General features: G+C 39.7%; 2 protein-coding genes across 2 annotated transcripts; both read left to right on the top strand.

The window, feature by feature from the left end:
* Window positions 1–928: 928 nt before the first annotated feature.
* LOC134632868 (zinc finger protein 37-like) lies at window positions 929–8,467 on the top strand. The gene is made up of 7 exons (XM_063481717.1): window positions 929–1,091; window positions 1,972–2,174; window positions 2,807–2,908; window positions 3,021–3,107; window positions 3,278–3,388; window positions 4,672–4,795; window positions 4,911–8,467. The coding sequence occupies exons 1-7, from the start codon at window positions 1,064–1,066 to the stop codon at window positions 6,977–6,979; spliced, it is 2,724 nt and encodes a 907-aa protein (XP_063337787.1). The 5' UTR covers window positions 929–1,063; the 3' UTR covers window positions 6,980–8,467.
* Window positions 8,468–11,807: 3,340 nt separating this feature from the next.
* On the top strand, window positions 11,808–24,106 carry wdr45b (WD repeat domain 45B). The gene is made up of 10 exons (XM_063481715.1): window positions 11,808–12,161; window positions 13,198–13,272; window positions 15,684–15,785; window positions 16,279–16,366; window positions 16,641–16,735; window positions 17,023–17,213; window positions 17,321–17,406; window positions 19,257–19,358; window positions 19,490–19,611; window positions 21,459–24,106. The coding sequence occupies exons 1-10, from the start codon at window positions 12,095–12,097 to the stop codon at window positions 21,563–21,565; spliced, it is 1,035 nt and encodes a 344-aa protein (XP_063337785.1). The 5' UTR covers window positions 11,808–12,094; the 3' UTR covers window positions 21,566–24,106.
* The last annotated feature ends 1,137 nt before the right edge of the window (window positions 24,107–25,243 follow it).

The raw sequence follows: 25,243 nt of genomic DNA, 5'->3' as shown, positions 1-25,243 counted from the left end.
ATTAGGATCAGGGCAGGCTTGGGTCATTTTTCTTTCTATTTTCTAAACTCTTAAGACGATGTATAGACAGTATATTGAGGACTTAATCAGATAACTATAAAAAAAAACTAAGTATCCCTTTCAATTAACCACATCTTTTTTTGAATCTTGCAATTGAGCCATCATTTTCACTAATTTAGACATCCATAATGCATTAATTTAGTACACATAAAATAATGTGAATTCTATGCTTCTTCGGTAGGTAAACAGTGAGGAAGGTAAGGTACCAGACCATAGGGAGTGATCCAAATTTGAAACTTTTGGTCCAAACTGTCATTAATGTGTAAAAGTCAGAAGAGAGGTACAACAGTTAATGTCTAATGCCCTCTGTAATACTTAAGGTAGCTCTGTCCTGGTTAGGGGTGGCATTGCACCCAGTAGTGTTGGAGATCTTGATAAAATTGATGGAATTCTAAATGCAGAAAACTACTGTCAGATCACTGTCACAAATACACACACACACACACACACACACGCTACACTTGGACACTCTGAGTCATGGATTTGCATTCCTAGACCCCTGATCCCATTATTGAAGCAATGTGGGATCACCTTTACAGAGAACAGAAGAAAACGCAGCTAGCATCCAAAGAAGAGCTTTGGAATGTTCTTCAAGAAGCCTGGAGAACCATTCCTGAAGACTACTACAAGAATTTAGTGGAAAACTTGCTTAGTTCAGGCTTTGTTAAAGAATTAAACATGGCCATACCAAAGTTGCTCCTGCACCTATTTCGCAATTTTATTAGCCATACAGAAACAAAGGGGAGTGGAGATCGAAAGGCCAAAAGCACAGTAAAATAAAATGTAAAAAAAAAAAAAAAAAACGCGATGCGGAACGAATAACAGGACTATTTCCCGTTGTCGGACAATTATTGTAGATGGAACGAAAGGCAACAGTTGACGCACAAAGATCAGTTGTGTGACTTCGCTTTCTGGCTTCCAACCCATTTAAAATCGTTACTTTGACTTCGGTCACAGTATTACAGGTTCTCTGACTGTAATGTAACTGCAGACAGCTCGCAGCATGGACGGAGGTGTCTCCGAGTTACCTGGTGAGTTTAAATGCTTGTATACAATTTTGTTTGGCTAGGCCGCAATCTAGCCCGCGCGCGGGAATAGCATTGCTAAAGCCGTAGCGGTTGTTATTAAATATTTTACTACAGAGTTGTGTCTAAAAAAAAAAGGGTGCAAACTGCATCTACTTTTTACTAGCCTGGAAACACGTTGCTGGACTTAATTCTTTAACTCAGCGTTTGTGAGTATTGGTTATCCATAGTGCTTAGATGATGCTAGGCTAGGCTAGGGCTAGGGAAAGTCATTGACAGCAATTCACTCGGTGAAGTGAATTTGAGTAAATCTTTGATTCACGTATTTGCTTTGGGGGTTTGGGGTGGGAGGGGAAGGGGATGTGCAAACATATTAGCAACGTATGCAAGCAGTTATACTGTTAAACATTCAAATTGACATATAACAGTGGCTCAATAGTAGATTACGGAAATGAAAGTAGCAGGCACATCCGCTTTATCCGGAGCTCGGCATTTAAGCGTTTTATGTTGTTGTTTTTCTTTTTGTTTGTGTTTTTCTGTGAAGAATAACTCCGCTTTAATGTTACGTGAGACCTTAGTTTTGTCATCAGTAATAATGGCCATTCGAGCTAAAATAAAACATTTTATTTTCATCCAGCTGGTAGGTTTATGATGGGGTTTTTTGTGTGAAAAACTTCACAAAATTTTGATTTGGTATACTATGCATGAATCTCCTGTCTCTTTTGGAACCAGTATAAAGACGGTGATTAAATAAAGGGAATTTAGTTTGTGGTCATCACTCCATTGACAACTTAAATGGGAAAGTCTGTGTTGTTGGCCTGTCTTCACTCTCACTGCGTATTGCCTTTCAAGCACTTTTTTAAAAAAAATGCCTTTTTCCTTGCAGGCCCCTCTCTTCCCCTCTCTGCTCTGCGGCTCCTGGTCTCACCGATTCGGCTGGTTTCTGCAGCCATCTGGCAGACTGTGGAGCAGAAGGTTGTGTCAGACTATGGACTTCTTGAGGAGTTTGTGTTTATGGTCACAGAAATTGTTCCTCAGCTTCTCTCTACGAGGCAGCGCGCTGAACTCGTCTTGGGACTCAGAGCACGAGTGAGTTGGCAGAATCTAGGTGCTCCACATGGCGCTTCAGCATGTTACTAATACATGTTGTGTTGACTTTCCCTGTATTTTGTCACTTGTTTGTTTAGCAACTTAACATACATTTTACATTACATACTCCTTGGGTGACAGCAGGTGGGTTAGTGTGTTGTTTGAAACTAAAGACTCATATCTGATCAACAACTGTGGCTTTTAATCAGAAAAAAGCCTTTGATGTATGCAGTAGGGTAGGATAAATTGGGTTTTCATTTTAATTGCAGCAGTTACTATAAACAGTTCTTCTTCTTCTTAGTTTGTTTAATCCAAACCTCAAAAGGCAGAACCCACTAAGTTGAGAAAGAATGATAGTTATCCTTTAGAGAGATTAATGGTTGCCTGCAGCTGCCTTTGTCGTTATCTTAATGCTGTCACAGTCTTTGTTTTGGCTCACTCACTGAGACTATGTCAGTGGAGTAGCAGGCATTTTCTCTGTCATAACATAAAATTATGCTATATATATATATGTATATATAAGAAGAAGTTGAATGTTAAACATGAAGCATTTCCTGAGATCCATTATAGAGCACAGAGTGAATGGAATGCATTTTTTCTCTTAACTGTTCGCTAATTAATGGTGATTGCAGTTGATCCTGGAGCTGTGTCGTTCTGATGAGACCGCAGACCTGCAGGTTATTCAACCACATCTCGACCGGATGCAGAAGCTCAGATCACTGTGGAGTGTGGAGGTGGGTGAAAACATTTTTTGTCATGTGTTAAAACTGCTGTGACATTTAGTGTTCCTCGTTAAAATCTGAAGTTCCACGATGACCTCTTCTGTTTTAAATTCTTTATTTGTAGAATGCTGAACCGGTGTCAGACTCTCATTTCATGGGCCTAGTCCAAAATCTGCTGAGAGATCCCGAAGAGAGAAGAAATTTCTTCATTGTGAGTTAAAACTGAATACGGAGACAATGTGATTGATTGCTGGCAGGTCCTTGTTAATATGATCCCTTTTGAGGAAAAAATAAAATAAAATTGTACGTTTGTATTTGTTGCCTTGAGCAAATGGTTTTTGTAACTTGGCTCTATATAAATAAAACTGAATTGTGTTGTAGGATGTTTTCCCTGGAGACTTTGGTCCCACATATGACAAAGCAATCCAGACACTGATGTGGTTGTTTCTGTCAAGACTGGAAAAGCTTCTTCCAACCAAAACTCTCCAACAGGTAAATGTAATGTTTTATATTGAGCAAAGAGCATTTCTCCTAGTAGTATTAGTTTCTTTAACATTGTTAGTTGTTTTTGTTACCTTTTTTGTGATCTCTTGCGTTCAGTTTGCAACTCTGGGTAGTGAAAGGCTGTACACACACAATTCAACTCATTTGCCAAAATACTTTATTTTACTTTAATTTATTTGTTATAATAAGTCTATCATCACACAGACAAAGTCCATCTTCACTGTCTGTCATGGCTGCTGGTGATGGTACTTTTCCTTCTCTTGCTATGCAGCCTCAGGGAGCTTAGAGACGTGACTTTACAAACAGTTCTCAATCCGTTCCAGGGTTATGTTAGACTGACCCTCCAGCTTACAGTAGGTCTACAGTAGGGCTGCACGATTAATCGTTAGAAAATCGCGATCTCGATTCATACTTATGTGCGATCTCATTTCCAAATGACAACTATTTCAAAAAAAATAAAAAAAAAAGACGACGACGATTGTACCGCATTTTGATCCGGGACGTAATCTGCATGAAAACAAGCGCTCACTCTTCCTGCTCAACAAATGACAAGGGCGGAGCCTTATACCACGTGATGCAGAAGCTGTGCCGTGATGCTCAAATTGGCAGGGAAAAACAACGGAGAACAAATCAGGGATGACGAGAAAGTGACAGGGGAAAATTCGTCCCGGTCAACCACCCAAACATCAATAACGGGAACCTTATACAGCGCTTCCCCATACCCGTCGAACTCCCGCAGGCACAAAGAAATTACGGAGGCTATTGCTTATCACCTGACCAAAGATATATCAACACTGTGCAAAACGAGGGATTTAGGAAAATGATCAACACCCTAGACAAACGCTACACAGTGCCGTCCCGCAACAATTTTTCTATTGTTGCACTACCTGCTCTATACACGCAGTGTCGAGCAACGGTGGAGGAGGAATTTCAAGCAGTACAACATTTTGCGGCAACCACAAAATGTGAGGCATTTATTGTTTTTATGTTTATTTATTGTTTTTATGTTCAGTTTCAACTGTTACGAAGTTGATGTGCAGTTAATAAGTGCAATAAATATTTATATTGGAAAAGAAAATCGTGAGAGAATCGTGATCTCAATTCTAAGCAAAAAAATCGTGATTCTCATTTTATGCAAAATCGTGCAGCCCTAGCCTACAGAGCAAAACAAGAATATGAACAAAAAAAATAAGAATTGTGTCAAAAGTTTAGAAACTGCAGAGCATTTGACTCTTATGATTGGTATTTTACTTAAGCCTTTGTTTCATCAGATTGCCTCTCTGCTCAACGACACCTCATCTGTTCTGAATGAATGCATGGGGGCTTTCTCTCAGCCTCAGGAGCTCAAAGTCTTGCTTGACAATCAAAAAGATCTCACCCATTTAGAGGACATTGGTGAGTTGAATATTTTAAAACACGGGATCAGTTCTCAACATGTTGTTTGTTTTTTGTTTTTGTTTTTTTTTCTCCAGAATCTGTTTTATTCATTCATGATTCTTGTTCCTTTCAGAGTCTTTCATTGTTGACAGTGGCATCTTGTCTGCCCTGTGTCTCCCTCCTGTGGAAAGAGTCGTGATTGTCAATGAGCAAACTGAAACGGATGCAGAGAGCAGTCTCGTGTATACTGTCTGCACAGAGATGGAAGTGGAATCTGAGAACAAAGAGGTGTATGTGGAGGGGACTGGGAACTCTGAGGAGTGTGTGCAACCTGAGTGGTTTGGCCTCACTGGTGAGGTGAAACCAGAAATTGATGCAGTGGTAGTTACGGATGCTGTGGAAGGCACTGAGGCCAGCGAAAGCGAAATGGCAGATGACCGCAATGACAACCAATCAGGAACACTGATCATCGGCGAGGATGGCCAGGTGACGGTGCTGGATGGTGTGGAGAAGAAGCCAAACAGACGTGGGAGAAAAAAGAAACATTCTGTAGATGAAGATTTTGAAGCGGAAAGTGCAGTGACGGGCAAAAAAGAAGCACCAGAAAGTGACGCACTGTTAGAAAGATCAGTGCGTAAGAACAGAGGGCTCAAGATGAAACGGTACTTGTCGCAGTGGAGGAAATCTGGGAAGACACCGGGCTCCAGTACGACCAGCAGTGGACCCAAAAAGTTTGCCGGGCCCCAAGGTCCAGCCAAAAGCAACGACTTGGATGAGAGAACCTGTAAAGTCTGCAGCAAGGTGGTGAGTCATGCCAAGTTCTTGCAGCGACACATGAATCAGCACTCCGAGGAGCTGCCCATTACATGTCCTTCATGCAAAAAGCTTTACAAGAGCTTACGTTCCTTGCAGCAGCACAGATGTGCAAGCATGACAAAGGCAAAGGCTGTTAAGAAAGCCAAGGAGCAAGACACCCCAGCAGACGAAGGCGAACAGTCATCAAGTGGGGTTCCTTGTGACGACACAAATGAAGAGCAGCCAGTTGACAATACCACCCAGGATCCTGATTACTCTCCTCCTGCAGAGAGGGCTTCCAAAGAACCAGGGCAGAAGAGCCCTGAAGAACAGAAGAGTGTGTTAGAGGGTCCATTCTACTGTCCTCACTGCAGTGTCGAGTTCAAGTGCAAACAAACATTTAGGTTCCATTTAAGAAACATTTGCTACAATGAGCAGCAGGTTGATCCTGAGAAGCCTGATGATGTTAAGCATTGTTTCAGGTGTGATGAATGCGACAAGGCGTTCAGATACAAATCAACTTTGGATTCCCACAAACAGACTCACAACCCGCTCTACTGTGAGGTGTGTATGAAACTGGTACGTGACTCAGAAGCATTGGCCATGCACAAAGAATCCCACACACCTTTTCAGTGTAACCGCTGTGAGGAGAACTTCCCAGTGTTCAAGGCCCTTCATAAGCACTACATCGACGTCCACAACCCCACCGAGCCATTTACCTGCTCCCACTGTCAGACTACATTTGCCAGTTTGAAGCGTTTCATTAGACACGAGTGGAAGCACACGGGTTACCAACCATTTCAGTGCTCCCATTGTAGTAAAAGATTCCGTTCATACTCTGACCTTGTGGAGCACCAGAAAAAACACACTAAGGCATACCCATTCCTGTGCTGGGAGTGCGGCAAGAAATTCCGGCACGGCATCACGCTGACGAGACATGTGGAGCGTGTGCATCACTCCGGCGAACCCGTGACTGAAAAACCCACGCCGATCTTTACCTGCCCTCAGTGCGGGAAGACGTTCACTTCAAGAAGGTGCCTCCTGAAGCACGACAATTTTCATCACAAAGGGCTGCGCTTCCCGTGTGAGCACTGTGGGAAGGGCTTCTTTGGCAAGGACGCGTTGGTGAGGCACACTTTGATACACACGGGCGAAAGGCCTTTCAAGTGCGACGACTGCGACAAGTCATTTAGATCTGCAGCAGAATTAAAGATACACAGGAGATACCACACTGGAGAAAGGCCATTTAAGTGCAACATCTGTGAAAAGGGCTTTGTTCAATCTTGCTTTCTTACTTTACACATGCGAACCCACACTGGAGAAAGGCCATATGTTTGTGCAGTGTGCAATAAGGGGTTTTCAAGCCTGCATGGCTTAAAACGACACAGGAGACTTGTTCATGCATAGATCATTGTGACATAATACATATTTCCAAAAGGATTTTTAGCATAACCAGCCCATGTTGAAGGATGTTGGTGTTAGGTGTAGACCAGAACTTTGCAAAGAGTGAAGAGCTGATGATTTGACCTATCACTGAAAGCACACCTTTGTTGATGCTGACGAAGAGATGGACTAAGTTTTCCAGTTGAAGGACATTTTCCGTAAACTATCAGCCTTATTGTTCTTCCTATGGCTGGCACAGCTTTGGATTGCTAGAATGTGTGTAATTGCGTTGTGCATTATGAAAATGTAACTTGTATTTTTTACAGAAACATTTGTTGTTCTACATAAGATTTGTATGTATAAATGGGATGACCCTTAAAGGTCCCATATTATACCCCTTCTGAGAAGTTTTTTGTTGCCTCTTTATTCCTGGTTTTGAGCTCTGCTTTAGCAAGTGCAGCTTTAAGATGAATTAGAAATGCAGTTGCCTATACACGTTTCAGGGGAAGGAAACACAGACACCCACACCCAATCACTGTTTATTAGTTAACTTGTTTTTTCTTTTCTCACAGTTTCTAATATTCTGCTATCACTGTTTTTTCCTACATAGCTGTGATCTGTGTTTGTTTAAACCAGACTGATATTCGGATTAGCGACTCACCATGCTAATGTGATTTTTTTTTTTTTTTTTTTTTTTTTTTTTTTTTTTCCCCCCCCCTTTTCTCATTTTGTAGTGGTGACATGCGAACAGAAAATAAAAGTAAGCCAGTGAGTGTTTAGGTATCACACAGGGTTAGGTTACTAGGTTATTTGGAGGCTTACTTGTCACACAACCCCCACACAACATCACATCACACAACACAGCTTTTCGTTTACAGCTGTTTGACATATTAAAACAAACACAAAAGTCACACAAAATAACCTCTGGCGGCTGCAGTATAGATCAGGAGTTTGCATTCTTTGAGGAAAAATTACTGTTTGTCAACAGTCTTGTGGCTTTTTACTGAGAGCATGAAAATTTTTTCAGTTCTTTGTCAGTAGGGGCTGTCAAACAAGCCTCACATACTCTAAATGTAGTCTTCATTAAAATTGATATGGGTCTCTTTGTTGGGTTAGAGTCCATGTTGATAGTCCTGTTTGGATCACCAACCTGGAACTGTGCTGACAGCTTATGGTTTAGTACATCAGACGACCTAATGCTAGAAGACTAGGCCTCAATGACTGCTGTGAAAATCATGCAGTGAACATCAGAGCATCTACATCAACCTACATTTACAATGTAGGCAACATTCTGTCCTTTCACTAACTTTGAAATAAATTGGCTACTGGAAAAAATTCTTATAGCTTGTAAAGCTAAGAGGCCATCTCGTTGTGGGATTGCTAGACAAATAGCAGTAGTTACATTTTGACAGCTTTGATTTTACACCTCCATGATTATAAAAATGTTTCCACTGAAAGTGGGTTTCATGGGACCTTTGATTATGTTTTTCTGTAATAAACTGAACATTTGATTCCAAGTGTCAGTTATTTAACACAAGTAATTTCAATATCATATCATCTAGTAATACGTGATGTAGTGGGGGAAAAGCTGGCCGAAGATGCAGATGAATCCCAGCTGCAGTCAGGAACACCCAACTTCAGAGTCTTTCCAATGTTACATTAACTTCACTGTCTGCTGCATCTTTTCAGTTAGTTCATTGATTTCTGATGTATAAAATGCAAATTGTAAGCTGTTTTGCCCCAAATCCAGCAAACAACCTGTCCATGTGGGAAAAACACCAGTGCAGCTATCTGGCCAGTCAACCCGTAATGCTGGTGACTTGTTGATCTTTGTTGTATAGCAATAACACGGTGGATTGTGATGGATCGGTGGTTTCTCGTAAACGTAGGAGAGTTTTTATTAGAATATTATGAATTTTACAAGTGACTGCATTGTAAACCACAAAGGTTTTATAGGCACAGTTTGAGATAAACTTAGAAAACCAACAGTCAACCAAAGATAAGTGAAATAAGGTTTTTGTATCATAATCTAAAGGTTTTATAATTTTAGATGACCTAAAAAATTAAAAGCTGCATCAGGCATAGGTCTGCTTTCAGCTGCTCTGTTTAGGAAGCCTTCATCGTGACTGTCCAGAGGATGCTAAGAACAGGTCACAGCAGCTCTCTTGATGTCCTCCTTCACAATGTCCGTGAATCTCCTGTGTGGTCTTTCTTCAAAAAGGATTTTGCTGCAGCACTTGTAGGAGAGTAGCCAGCTAATTTGAAAAATGCTGACACAATCAGAAATAACAGTAATAAATTAGCATTACTACTATTTGTAAATAAAACATTTTAATATGTGACTAGCTAGCTATCAACTTTACCATGTTTGTTGCATTTATGAAATTAGAAAACCTAAATAATTACAATTATTTAACAGAATTTGGAACTGGCAGAAGAAAATAGCTATTAGCAAATTCAGGATTACTAAACTAACTTGGTTTTAAGCATTTAGAACATTTTAGAGAATGTAAAGGATTGCTGGCAAAAATAATAAAATTAAAATGTTAACAAAAGATGCCATTGTCGATTTCTATGTTCATATGGGACCACTGGACTGGAATCATTGCTCTTTGGTATTTATTTATTTATTTTAATCTTATCGTTACCTAGAAGCAATGTTCCCTCTAATTTTTCATGTGTCTGAGCGAACACACAAACTCCCTGAGCGATCCCTTGGACCACTGTGAGCGACATCAGACGTGTGCACTGTGGTCACGCCAGCATCAAATCCATCTAAGTTACATGGTTTATTAAAATAATCAAATTACAGCATTTACATTTATGCCAGACTACTTTTAATTAACTGCTTTAGCCCACTTACAATAAAATAAAATAAAAAAATCTTGTTCATGGCCTGTGTAGTATGTTAACACTATTGGAAGTAAAAATAACTTGAACTCCAATTTCGAAAACAAAACTTTCTTCTTTTTTTTTTTTTTTTATAAAGCTCTGACTTGTATTATGAGTCTGTGGTCTGGGAGAGAGTCCTGTAACTCTGTCTGCAAAATACAGTATATAATGACCAATGTTGGGCAATTAATTATATAGTTACTTCTTCAAAAAAGTAACTGAGTTTTGCAAACAACAAAGTTTTTTGGAGCTGCTTACCTAAAAATGCAGCCAATGCGTTTTTTTGAATAAACATTTCAAACTATTTACAGAACAATCAGGTGTTCTGCATTAAATTTGATGCCACACAAATTATTTGTGCCACTCCAAAAAATAATTTCTGTCCACTATGAGATAAAGAAGAACAACAGCCTGATACCTGCAGGCCTGACAACAGGAGATGTATCACTCCTGTAACACCTGTAACATTCAGCAGTCCCCTCATTGTTCTGACACACACAACAAAACTATTGACTACACTACACACTAACTACACAAGATTTGCGCTAAACTTCTCAAATCTCTCACATCTCAAAACACCGCCGTCACTCCTAAAACTTTCCCCGTTTCTTAACAACTAAATGCCACGTTGCCATATCATTTTTTGATTGGTCGACATGGTACTTTTTTGGACGAATAGGAAAGGCAGAGGGGGGTGGGGTTTGTTTTTGCTCACAGGCGGAGAGCGCTTTCGAGCCTTTTTTCTTATAAAACGCCGTTTTTACCGTTTCTTCCCGCAGTAAATATAAACAACGATAGTATTCAGGAAGAAAACCAAACATTGCAGATATTTTTATCATAACTCTGGTTTTACGTGGCCTATCAACACAATTTAAAAACTGGTATAAAGTCCACACTTTTCCCATCAGTTGTTCCGTCTGTCCTGCTCACATCTCCAATGGTTGTACACGTTGTCATTAACGTGGCTTCACTCCACATTAGCCACGCCGCTTTGCTAGCTAAAACACCGGTGTCAGCACATAAGGACGCTGTCATAGCCTGTCAACGACGTTGATTGGCTGCGTATATACGCATTATTGGCTGAACTATGGGATAAGGTGGCATCGTTCTAATCCCATATGGGAGCAGCCAGTCACTTACTGACTAACACTGCAAAACAGAATTGTTAAAGTATTAATTTTAATTTCAATTTAGGTTGTATTTTTTTGTTTTGCGCAACGCAGATTTTCTGTGCGCATAGACCGTGCCAGCAGTGCGCAATTGCGCACGTGCGCAGCTTAGAGGGAACATTGCCTAGAAGTCTAAGGCCTTGTCAGTGCAGTGATAAATCATCAAAAAATGCCAAATTAAAAGAAGGTGGTATATCTAGATATTTCATAGGTGAGTATATGTGACTAAGACCCTAATCTAATAAACAAGATAAAAGAGCATCATATTCCACACATGGCTTCCACGGGACTTGTGAAGAAAACTAAGCATAAATCATTGCTGGCTAACTTAAGAATAGAGATAACTGAACACTGATGACGTTTTATTTTTGCTGTATTTATACATTCATGTTTCACTTCGAGAACTGCCAAATTAGGCTATGTAATGCTACAGTTCCCTATTAAATAAAGATGAGCGACCCTCCAGGATTCCGCTGATCGTAAACCAGTAGTTGTGTTGGTCTAAATTTCAAGTTTTCTACCACATCTTACTAAATTCATTTTAAAATGCATCACCCCAGATGGGACTCGAACCCACAATCCCTGGCTTAGGAGGCCAGTGCCTTATCCATTAGGCCACTGGGGCTATATCGGCGATGGATCGTTATATGATTTCTAATACAATATTTTAATGCACTTTATCATGTGACGGTAAATACAGATTAAACCGTGGTGCTTGGTATATATTACGTATAACTGTAGGGCAATAGAATGGGATTGCATTACATATTGATGGACTTTCCCTTTGATCTTAGAAACCCGCTTATTAGTTAAGTCGGAAAGCAACATTTAGTAAAAACGAAGTTTTTGCAATTATTTCAGCATTTGCTCTCGTCTCTTGAATGCGCTAGCGAATGGTGCAAACCCTCTTTGATCTCCCGACTGGTGACAGCGCTTCCTGAGAAGGAACCAGCCTCGTTTGTTTTCCTCCTCCCTACTCAGCACAGTCAGGAGGAATGGTAGCCAGTTAGCTTCTCAGACAGCAGTTGTTGGATTAACTTGTTACCGCTGTTTGGCATTCGGTTGTTCTGTCACAATAATGAATTTACTGCCTTCAAATCCGCACGGGAATGGACTCCTCTATGCTGGATTTAACCAGGATCATGGTATGAAGCGTCGTGGGGGGGTTTTGTCCTCCCAAACGTGATTTGGGAGCATCGTTGATGCTAATCTATCACTACTAAGCCAGCGTCTTCAAATATAAAACCTAAAATAACAACTACAGTTTTTCACGTTCAGATATTGTAGTCCATTGTGAAAATATGGCTACGTGCTCTCTCTTCTTGAAACATTAACTTTAAGCGCTCAACGTTAACACTAGCTTAGGCTAACCTATCCGAAAAATAGTTAGCGTTTTTGTTTTCAGCTAACCAGTTATTGAGTCTTAATTAGAAACTAGAAAATTTGGTACAGACATGATAAAAATGTCTAACTAACTGATCTGTATTTAAACTTAGCACAAATGCTAATATAAGCTAAATTTTTTATCGCACTAGTCATTACTGTGACCACAACGGGTGTCAGCAAGTGTTAGCTAAGCAATGCTAACAGCTCCCTTCGGTAAATTAACGTTAAACCGACATTAATGCACCTTAATTGCATAATTTTATGTTAGCTTTCCCGATGATCAGTTTTTCGTTATGACTGTCCATTTTCTAAAATACAGATAACATGTTGTTCATTTGTAGTTTACGTTAAATCGACATTTTCCTAGCTCCCCACCCACCAACGTTTACACAGGCCGTAAAGTTGGAGTGTGATTCCTGACCGTGCGGTCAGCATCTATCATAACCTTTTGTTAAAGTTACTCGTCAGCCACATTTGTGAAGATTGAAGTTAACTTATTGTTACTACACTATGGGGCCATGGCACTAAACGTCACTGTCGTCGTTGTCAACATGATGCGGCAGTTTCATATGAATTCCAGAAGAGATCCAAACACTTTCTATATAAGGGCTGCACTTGTCTATGCATATCATTCTTCCCAGTGTCCTCCTGTAGTGCGTTCTCGTTACTGTAAATCTTGAGATGACTTGATATTGTAAAGTTATTTACGAGAACCACATTGTATGACAACAACAGTGGATTAACCTTGTGTTCAGCTTGTAATTTCTGCTGTTTGACCTCGGTGCCTCTCTACAGGATGCTTTGCCTGCGGTATGGAAAATGGATTTCGTGTGTACAACACGGATCCTCTCAAAGAGAAGGAGAAACAAGGTAACATGACTGCAAAGAGTGTGACATTGGTCATATTTTTTGTTGGTAGGGATTTTACGCCTCAGACTTTGTAAATACTATTTTCTACAATCACTGGTTTGCTCACATACTAGATAATGGATTAGAAGAAGCAGTGTGGAAATATTAAACCATTTTAAAAAGAAGTCAGTGACAGGAAAACAGTCTTTGAAAAGAAATTCCACAAGAATTCCTTGATTTTGTTTAATTTGAAGAGGACAAATATAATAAAAATAGACTAACACAAACAAACCATTTTTAAATTCCCAAAAGTAGTTCAGTATGTGGAGATATGTATGTATATATATATATATATATATATATATATTAGGGGTGCAACGATACTCGTATCGATATTGAACCGTTCGATACAGTGCTTTCGGTTCGGTACGCATGTGTATCGAACAATACAAAATTTTTAATTTATTTTATCAACTTTTCTTCTGACGATGCTGTCTGTGTTGAGAGCTCAGTGGATCTGCGTTCGACTACTCCGCCTAGGCTGCACTGTCGAGCGCAGATCCACTGAGCGCAGTGCAAGCTAGCAAGACAGAAGCTTAGCTCGTTGCAACATGGCAAATTGAACCTCCCCCACCCTCATTCAGATCTGGCCTTTGGAACTATTTTGGTCTTCATGTGAAGTATGACCCTGAAGGTAAGCGCGTCATGGACAAAATTAAAACAGTATGTCGGATGTGCCACGCAATGCTCAATTACATGGGTGGGAACTAGTGCTTAGCGCAGTTTGCTCGTTAACGTGTTGACGCTGTCCAGCCCCACGCACGGGGCGATCCGCGGTAGCTCGTTAACGGAGATTTGCCGTGTTGTGGCATTAATGTCATTTCAGATTAACGCTGACAGCACTAGTGGGAACACAACGAATATGACTGCACATTTACTCCGACATCATCCTAGTGCAAAGACAAGTGGAAGCAGACAAAAACAACAAGCACGCATGCTACAAACTTTACCCGAGTCATTTAGACAGCCGTTAGCACATGATTCTCCTTATGGGGACCTGATATGTTTAATATGCTGCTGAGAGTATACCCCAGAAGAAGCGTATAGTATAGCTTTTATTTTGGAAAGAGCCATTTCTCTGTAATAAACTCTCTTTTCCAAAGATGAGGGATTTCTCCATGAGATATTTATGTTTTTATTACTTTGTCGTTTCAGCAACATTAAATTTAAAAACTGTACTTTTGAGTTAAAATATATATTTATAATTTTAATAAATGACAAATTAAAAAAGCATGAACATTTTTTGTATCGAAAAAATATCGAACCGTGACACCAAAGTATCGAACCTAACCGAACCGTGAATTTTGTGTATCGTTGCACCCCTAATATATATATATATATATATATATATATGTGTTATGTGAGGATAAGTGCTGAAGCAATAATCAGCTGCCTTTCCAGTAAATTCCTCTACCATCATGGGCTGCAGCTGGTGACAGTAGCCCCCCTTCAGTTTTTGCAGTTTTTGATGGAAATTCCTTGTGAAAGTGGATTGTCGGCTGCAGTCAAAGACTGTGGAGTTGGAATCTATCTGATTGCAAGACTCAAGACAGTTGAGTGAAAATGAGGACCACCAAAAAAGCAACCTGAAAAGCCTGGATAGGAAGGACAGGAACTGGCTATCTAGCAGCAAGTGACCCTAAAATAAAGAGTGAGGGCATTGTCCAGTATCAGAGTACACTTGGGGAGCCTTCTTTATACCTGGGTAACACACCCTACGAAAGTCCACGTGTGGGGAAACCCAGAGATCTTTACATACAGCTGTCTGCATGAGAAGGCACATTGAGTGATGATATATTTTTACTTTAAAGTTTGATTTAAATAATTTTCTTAGTACATAATAAATCATAAGATATGCTTTATCACAGAAGTTGGTAATTTCCCGTGTTACAGCAGTAAATACAACATAAAAAAGCCAAACAATGTATAGCTCAATAAAATAGAGTAAGAAAAACAGTATCTGAGTGAAAGTCTTATATTATTAAATCTAATGTAAACGATGAATACCATACAGTGTAGAGTTCAGTGATTTAAAACAAAGGCAAAATAATTGTTAGAACTTGGCGGCTGCTGCTCGCAGGAAGTCAGTGTTGTAACTGCATTGCAAGTCCTGAAACATGGAGGACATTTTACCCAGCACATGGCTAAGACAGCATGTGTCATGTGACCAAGCACATGACCTCCACTTACTTCTTTAAACTCAAATTTAACTGCTTTAGGTCTGCAGTCTCTCTTTTCTCTGAGCTAACCCACAGTTAGAGACTGCAAGCAGTGCAGACAGTTTTTTGTTTGTTTTTTTTCTTTTTACCTACTACTGTCACTTACTGTCAGTAACAGTATTTTACATTACTGCCCATTAATGTACTTTTCAGAATTCCTTGAGGGTGGGGTTGGCCACGTGGAGATGCTGTTCAGGTGTAACTATTTAGCACTAGTGGGAGGAGGCAAGAAACCCAAGTACCCAACTAACAAAGGTATGTTTTGTCAGCTTTGTTTGCTTTACCGTCAATACTGGATTTAAACCAGTCCTGTAATCTGACAAATGATCACTTTTAGATTTTAAGAAAGATTCTTTTTTTTCTGTCATTGTCATACACAGTGAGAATCTCACCTGTTTGCTATTTGTACTAAAAGCCACAGATTATAAATGCATACATTCACCTGTCCACTCTGCAGCTTTTGTTCCAAAGGGTGTTAACTATGGATTTCAGTGGGATGTTGCTGTTAGTACTTACAGTAATGTTTTGAGAAATTACAATGGAAAAGAAGCAAAACACATATCAGTTTGATGGGATATCTCCAGGTCCAAGGCAGATAACCCTTTGTTTTACTTTTCCACCATACTTTCACATTTTGCACAGTATGACTAAGGTCTGTTAAATGCTGTATATGTTTCAACACTATAATGCCACTTCCTGTAGAACATTCAGTATGTTTTATATATGTGACGGCTTTTTTGTTCTACAGTGATGATCTGGGATGACCTGAAGAAGAAGACTGTCATTGAGATTGAGTTCTCAACAGAAGTAAAAGCAGTGAAACTTCGACGTGACAGGTAGCTCAGTTATTATTGCAGCAGTTTTTAATGATTTTTTTTTCCTCTTTTTTGTATTCTGATCTTTTTGTTTGCTGATAGCGTCGTTGTTTTTATTCACACTCCATTTTAAAAAAAGAGTAAATGAATAAAATAAAGGATCTTAATATCAGTGAGACTGGCTGATAAAGATTTAAATCCAAAAAATGAACTCTTAAATTTAGTCTTTCCTTTTTTTTGGCATTACTTAATAGTTTACATTTTTGCTTGTGTGTCGGTTCTCCCTGGTTCTTAGGATTGTGGTGGTCCTTGACTCAATGATCAAAGTGTTCACCTTTACCCACAACCCACATCAGCTGCATGTGTTTGAGACCTGCTACAATCCCAAAGGTCAGTTTACCCTTTGAATAAAACTGTGACTTGCTCAAGCCATTAAACCATGCTGATTCTTTGGAAACTTATTAATCACCAAAACTGTAGTCCCAAATGTTCTACTGCTCTGGTCAAAAGAATAAGTGAAAAAAAAACTGAGCTCAGTGGCTAAAAATGTTCCTTTTGTTTAAGAGCAAAAAATCGTTTTTTTTGTTTGTTTTTTTGTTTTTTTTTTTGGGAAGTGCTTGTCTTCAGGTGTGTGACAGTTTCAACACTTGCTCGCTTTCTCTCCTTGTCCTCCTCAGGTCTGTGTGTGCTGTGTCCGAACAGCAACAACTCTCTGTTGGCCTTCCCTGGGACGCATTCAGGCCACGTACAGATTGTGGACCTTGCCAACACAGAGAAGCCTCCAGTTGACATCCCTGCCCATGAGGGGGCACTGTGCTGCATAGCGCTCAACCTTCAGGGCACAAGAATAGCTACTGCATCAGAGAAAGTACGGACTTTAGAAAATTAAGTAAAGTAGTAGTAAAGGGACACTCCTTCAGTTGTGTATTTTGCTGTATTTCTTACTAACTTGTGTTCTGTGTTGTATTTCCACAGGGGACACTCATTAGAATTTTTGACACATCTGCAGGTCAGCTCATACAGGAGCTAAGACGAGGCTCACAGGCAGCTAACATTTACTGGTAAGTGCTTAGCACAATGCTAACAGCATGAGAAACATGTCAAAATGATTAAATAATAAGTTAGCAAGCTAGCTCTGTCAATGTGGAGGGCTAGTTGCTCTACTCTGAGTTCCTGTTGAATGGCTGAACTTCTTACCCTATCTTTAAGTCAAAGACCAGCCACCCTTCAGAGAAAGCTAATATTTGCTGCTTGTATCAACAGTCTCATTCTGTGTGTAGGAACATAGACTAACCAATAAATTGACAACTTTGATTTTATGCTCAGCTTTTTGTTTATCACAGCGGACCAGTACAATCTGTCTTTCAATCTCCCACTTCCCTCACTCGTGAACAAGACGCCGAGATACTTAAGTCCTCCACAGGCAGCAGCTTGTCCTTGGCCCAGACAGGGCACTCCACCCTTTTTTGGCTGAGAACCATAACCTCAGATTTGGGAGTGTTAATTTTCCTTCCTGTCGCTTTACACTCTCCTGTGAACCGCCGTAGTGCTAGCTGGAGGTTAGCTCGAGGCTTAGAGAACCATGTCATCTGTAAAATGTAGAGATGTGATACTGAGCCCACTAAAGTTGTCTGCAACCTGGCTATGCTAGAAATTCTGTCCATAAAAATTATGAAAAGAATCAGAGAAAAAAGGCAGCTCTTGTCGAGGTCCAGCCACCTGGTGGGAATAAGTCCAGCTTGGACTTAACAATGTGGACCAAGCCTTCATTGCAACTGTACAGTTAATCATTTGTTCACAGCAACAAGCCAGGCTCGAGAACCTGGCATAGACCTTTCCAGTAGATTAACTAATGTGAGCACCTATAAATGCCCGAATCGAAGTACGCTCTCCAGTGCACCTCCTTGAGGATGGGAACTACCACTCCAGTCTGCCAGTTCACAGACATAATCCCAGATATGGAGATCTGGGATTATGTCTGTGAACTGTGTGTTGTTACAGAAGCATTTGAGACATGATATTCCCAGCCTCCCTTGGAATGCTATTGAAGTTTGCTTAGATGTGGGAATTGAAGATCACAGACTGACAGATGCTCCCAGTGCAACCTCAATAAACATTTGGGCACACCGGGCCTGAGCAGCTTCCTCCCTCACCACCTGATCCAACTCACCACTAGGTCTGATCAGTTGACAGCTCCTCTCTTCACTCGATCAGCCAGAGTTGAAGTGTTTTAGTTAGACATTTGGGTGGGGAAACCTCCAGCACCGCACCCAGAACTTCCAAGAAGGGTGGGTAGTGTGAATTGTCATTCAGCACAGAAGCACAAGTGCCAGTCAGGACATATACCTGACTGGAGGAGCAGCGATGCAAACCCGTCGTCAACTGGGGAAAAAACCCAATACACAGGCAGCGAGCCAAGGTACCCATCACTGCCTGTTGCCTTTTAATGAATGCAGCTCCAGACTGGAACACAGCTCCTGTTCAAGAGACTGGTTCTAGGGTCCAAGCTTGAGTTGAATATTATCTAGCCAGTGCCTTTCACCCTGACACGCTGCCTCGAGTTCCTTTCCCACCAAAAGGTGAGGTTCCTTGTCCTAGCCCAGCCTCTATAGCCAGGGATTGGACTGAACAGGGCACCTGACATTATGCAGTATGGTCCCTCCTGCTGGGGATGAGTCTACAGGAGGGATTCCCATATAATTTGGTCTTAGGAAGAAATCAGGGTATGGGCTGTACTGTTTTGAAAGCTTTAACTATATCTTTCAGTGCCTGTCTAGCAAAGCTTTAATGGAATGTACTTACTGTGTCGCACACTCATTAATAGAGCAACCAGTTTGCAGGCTTTACTTTGTCCCTCTGTGTATCTGAGTTACTGAAAGTGTGTTATTTTCTTGGTCTGCTGTCTTTTCAGCATTAATTTTAACCAGGACGCGTCCCTCATCTGTGTGTCCAGTGACCATGGCACAGTGCACATATTTGCTGCAGAGGACCCAAAAAGGAACAAACAGTCAAGGTTGGTCTTTGCTTAAGTGTTTCTTTTTTCTGAACTTAGATGATGAGAAGAATCTGTTGCGTAGTAATTACATCCAATGCAATGTTATAAACATAAATCCTAAAACACCCTGTTTATCTTTGTCTCTGCAGCTTGGCCTCAGCCAGCTTCCTGCCTAAATATTTCAGCTCTAAGTGGAGCTTCTCCAAGTTCCAGGTCCCCTCAGGCTCTCCCTGTGTGTGTGCCTTTGGAACAGAGCCCAATGCCGTCATAGGTAGGTTCCAGACACATGTGATATTTTCTGGAATGTCCAACTCATCGTCTGATCATGTAACAGTGTTTGACAGTTGCAGACGAGGACAGAATTATTACCCTAAGCTGTTAAACAGAGTGAATGCTTTCTAACACAGCTTTTCCAAACACCCTAGTTTGATTTGGATGTTTGCATTTTTCTACTTTGCACACAGAAACAAGAATATTCAGTTTTGCTCCTGACTGCTTGAGGTTTTCTTTCAAAATCTTCACATATCCTTTTTTCTTCATGATTCCTTCTACCTTGTTAGATTCCCAGTTCCAGATGCACTGAAGCATCCCCAATACTTCCACCGTGTTTCACTCTGTGGGGCAGTGCTCCATAGGTTAGATGCCTCTTCCTTGTTTCTCCAAACATAAGCAGCGTCTCTGTGGCCACAAAGCTCTAGTTTAATATCATCTGACCAGAAGAATGGGGAGGGATAGCACTGATTTTAGTCTGTTTAACACAGCAACTCTGTTAGTACATATAGAGTGGATGTCTATAACAAAATATCGTCTTAAAATGTATTTTTATTGTAGCTAGCTTATTGGCTCGCTATATCTTTCTTTTAAAAACATTTTAGTTTATGTTGCTCTCTGGACTTCTCTGTTTTCCTCCTCACACTCAGCTCCAGACACGTTAACATTTCCTCATAGATTGTAGTTGCACAAATGACTTCAGCTCTAAGCGTTTCAGCTAAGGCTCAAGTGCTGCTCTCATTAAAAAACAGCTTGATTACACACATGGCTGTTCACATGCTGTTTCATGGCTTAATCCATGTATGAAAAACTTGCTTTAAGTGTTTGGTTCTTTTATCTTCAACTGTCAAAACAAAGCCCATAGCATCATAATGGATGTTCAGGGTGCCCTGAAGATCATGGTTCCACAAGAACAGCTGAAGACTCTGCCTCAGTTCTACTTTTAGAAATTCTAGGACCCATATGTCAGCCTGCAGTCTAAAAGTGAAGTGCTATACTGGGTTTATTTACTAATATACAATGAAATCTGTGCTATATGATTGGTGGGGCTGATCATTCAAGACTCTGTATGTGAGGAATAAGATGAACAAAAATGGGTGTCTTGGACAGTTTGCTATGATTTTATTTCATGTTGTGTCCTAATTGCCAAAAACTGATGTTGCATTTGAGAGAGCTCATTAGATCACAACAAACGTTTGAATTTATTGGTCTTTTCTCACTATTGTGAGCACACAATCAGTCACTGAGTTTTAGTTGTACTGCTGCTTCTCTGGCTCTCTTCCATGGTGTGTCTTTGTCCTGTCTTCCTTCCTTCACCCCAAGCTGGTCATGGTAGATGGCCGCACCTCCATGAGCCTGGTTTTTCTGGAGGTTTCTTCCTGTTTAAAGGGAGTTTTTCCTTTCCTGTTTGTAGCTTTCAATTACAATTGAATACCACCTTGAGTCATTATGGCAAGGCAGACTATTTTCTTCATTGCCAGGTTTAAAAATGGCAGGTTTGATTCTTGTGATGGAGGCACTCTCATGACTCATTCAGTGACATCACTACTAGGTACCTTGTAAGGTGCTACCACCTAGTGGAAAACCCTAAAAGCCAAGTAGAGTCAAGTAAATAGGCCTTTGTGAATTTGGTGCCCATCAGCTATTCACCTTCTCTTCCTGGAAACTAGCTAGTGCCTCTGATTCACTGAGGAGCAGTGTTTGGTCATGTCTGTCAATCATGAAAAGGCAAGATTTTGTAATTTTTATAACTTCCTAATCTGATGTAGTACCATATGGTGAATTCTTTGTGTGGTATTGGTACAAACACTCATTTTTTATTTATTTCTCCTTCTCCTCAATTTATAGCTATTTGTGCTGATGGCAGCTACTACAAGTTTCTGTTCAACCAAAAAGGAGAGTGTTCCAGAGATGTGTATGCCCAGTTCCTGGAGATGACTGATGAGAAAATATGACCTTTGACCTCTCTTCAGACTTCCTATTAAACAACCTGTTTTGTTTTTCTTTACAGTCTTTTTATTTTCAAGGCAGTTAGAGAAGTTTTTTGTTTCACTTCTCGCTATCTTGACAGACTCTGTAAAAAGAGCATTAAATGAAGGGAGAACAAGGAAAAAGAAAAAAGGAATTTTTTGGGGTGGGAGGGGGCCTCTATGGAAAGGTGGTTGGCTAGAGGTATGAACAGTGATTCAGATTTCATCGACCTGCACTGAGGGACATGGACGATTTCCTCCTAAACAAAACACAAGGGGAAAATAAAAGACAACGTTATTTTTTGAAAGGACAACTTGCCGCTTTTTAAGACGTCTTCCGAGGAATTTACAAAGGATGGATATTTTTAATCACACAGATGATTCTGATAGTTAGAATGAGAATTTCGAGATTTTTGTCAACTAACACCACCTGACCTAACAATAGGGAGTGCCTCTGAAACTGGAGAGAATCTATATGTGTGCACATATTGTTGTCTCATATATATAAAGTATTTGTGTATACTAGTGTACCATACTAAGCGTTTAAAAGCAGGATCAGAATGAAGATGACTGTTTTTCTTCACTTTGGTCTTAATTATCTGCAGAAACATCTACAGCCCCAAACAGAACGCCACCTTAGTATTACTAAATTTTCTTGTAGACATTGTATATACACAACCTGCCAGACTGAACTTCTACTCACAAACTGTACAGAATAGTAGCAAAAGAAATCACTCGTCCTTGACATTGTGCAATACATAATTTCCTTAATTATTATTTTTTGTTTTGTTTTGCAGATTTTTTTTATATTTGCCTGATCAACACAGCTTAAAGAATTTGGCATATTTGTAAATAGTTATCTACCTTCTTGTTGAGTGAAGAGTGATACATGTCTGTATGGTAAATGTGAAGCTACAGAACACAGCTGGTTAGCTTTAGCTTAGCATAAGGTCTGGATGAAGGCGTCTAAGTCTGTCAATCAGTGCTTTTCAGTTTGTTTATACAAAAGGGTAAAAATAACACGTTTTGTCACTGTGACTTATACCACTTTGGTTAGTAGTAGTAGTTTTGTTGCCATAGGAACATATCGACATGTCAGCTTTGTTGACTGATTGTAGCAAACGACATGACATTTTTGACTAGCACTAATTGTTCACAAATGGAAAGAAGGAAAATTATTGGTTGTTATTAAAATAGGAGTTTCCCGGGCACTAAAGGTAAAAACAAAAGTTCCAGCAAAATTGATACTTTCTCAGTTGGTTTGGCCCACATTTTGCACTTTGCTAATGAATACATTTAGTTCTTGTTACAAAACCAAACTCAAAAAGAGGATGTCAGAAGACTAGTTGACTGTAATTTCTCTCTATAGAAACTAGCAGAGTTTTTCCTGTTTAAACTTATGCTAATTTAAGGTAACTGGCTTCTAGTCTTAGCATCCCATTTACCCGATAGATAATGAAGTCTTGGCATACAAGTGACTCAGCATTATCTCCACATTTTGATTATTTATTTATTTATTTAATTTGTTCAGTTTGTGAAAGCAAAGTCCTTTTTCTTTTCTTTTTTTTCAAACTGGGAGTTCAGTGAAAAGAGTAATACTCTTAAGTCTGTACGGTGAATCAAAAGCTTTGGCTAGTAGCAGTTTAGCTAAGTAAAGCAGAAAGAGTGGAAATAATTAGCACAGCTTTGTTGAAAAGTAAAACAAGTCACTAACCAGCCCTTCTAATAAACACCTTATAGTTCAGTAATTGAGGTCATGAAACAACTTTAAGTGTTCAAATAGAAAATTTATTTTTGCATGTGTATAATATAAAAAGAAAGCTAACTAGCTGCTAGCCTTAGTTTTTTGTTTACCTCTAGAATATTCAAATCTTTTTGCAAAAAATCCACGTTTACCAAAATGCTGAAATGTTAAAAGTGAATGTTGAGTGAATGTTTCTGCCTCAACAGGGAGCTTAATAGCCAAACAAATAGAGATTTCCTTAATAAATAACAAAAAAAGTTTGCTAGCAGCAGCTGAGATCAACTGTAACATTTAAAATTTGCTTTAAGAATGCACTTGTATTCAATATTCAGCCCAGTATGATTAATCAGAAATGTCCCTAAAGATCACCACATTATTTTTGGTAAAAGTAACTTCACCTCTTCACTCTGAAGCTAATTCAGCTAATGCAAAGTGAAGTGCTTTGTTGTTTGTTGGGCCATAAATGGGACATCTCAGTGTGGATCCAACTCGGTTGAGCTTGTATAAGCGACGCTGTTAATGGGTGCTTTTTTTTTTTTTTTTCTATCCATTTGTCAGCTGCTTGACAACATTTTGTTGATTCATTGCAAAATTTACATCACGTGTGTCACTTTTTGGGTCGCATTGTACTTTTGTAGGTGTAACGCTGAATATGCACGGGACTTGGCGGGTACCGACTACAGGAGGGATGCTGCACAAACTGAAAAGCCAACCTGCTTCTTACACACTCAGAATGATTGTAAAACCTACATTTAAATTTGTGAATAAAATTTTTAAAATTTTACAGTTATAATAATGTGCTGTTTCATGCCTACTGTGACGTGGAAACCAAATGTAACACACTGAATCTGTGTAACTGTTGACTGTCTTACTGCTGTTTTTAATCACATCAGCACTGGCCCTGCAGCTAACTAATATTTTAAGGATACATTTGCTAACAAGATCAGCATTTTGGGCACAAAATTTACTAAAGTGTGCGAATTGGAAAGTCATAGAAGTATGGATACATTTTTAAAAAATGTGCAACTTGTAGCTTTGAATAATGGCCAGAGCAGAGGTTGCACTACAAAGGCAACTTTGTGTCAAACTAATCCCTATAGTATGATAAAGTTAAGTACTTAAATTGCCTGGCAACATGACCTGGAGCTACACCACTGAATCTGCCGTTTTTTATTTCACTTCTGGAGCAATAACTTCTTACAGTTATCTCCTGCTAAAGCTACTGCAGCCATGTTTCTCATAAACAAATGGAAGCTTTAACTACACATGAAGTAATTGTTTACAGTTGGCATCAAGTGTGTGTTGATGCATGCTGATTGGCACGGTTACCCCTAAAAACAAGGAAGTCTTCAGTGTTTCATTTCAACTAAGATGTTTTATTGATAATGCATTTGTCAAAACAAAAACAATAGTTCCAAATAAATATTTTTGCCGTTCAGTTGAGTTCACTGCTTTTCACTGAGAGCTATCATAATAGCAACCACTGCTATGGCCCTGGCTCAACTGCAGTGAATGCCCCCACTTTCTTAGCCATATATGGTCACTTTTGGCTACAGAAAATATAGATCTGGCTAAAATATTAAACTGTAGTCTTCAAAGTAAATACCAATGCATTACATCAGAACGGGCATGTCCATCCTTCATATTCAGTCAAAAATGCATGAACTGCACTTCCTGTGTAAAGCTCTAAGCACTACCAAAACAAGCCCTCCTACGCTTGATCAATACACCAGAAACAACTGTACCTGTGACTTTGTTAAACTTCCTTTTAATCACATTTCAATGCATCCAATTCATAATTAAGAGAATGTCCTAAATTTTAATGCTACGTTTGACTGATTGGAGTTTTCTTAAAATATCTTTACAGTTCAACCAACTGTAAATGTAAGGGTTTCTACAGGTGATCCAGTATACCTGTA

Source organism: Pelmatolapia mariae, linkage group LG8, assembly GCF_036321145.2.
Source record: "Pelmatolapia mariae isolate MD_Pm_ZW linkage group LG8, Pm_UMD_F_2, whole genome shotgun sequence".
Taxonomy (NCBI): Eukaryota; Metazoa; Chordata; class Actinopteri; order Cichliformes; family Cichlidae; genus Pelmatolapia; species Pelmatolapia mariae.
Note: the sequence above shows the minus strand (reverse complement) of the source record. Positions and strands in the feature narration are given on the sequence as shown.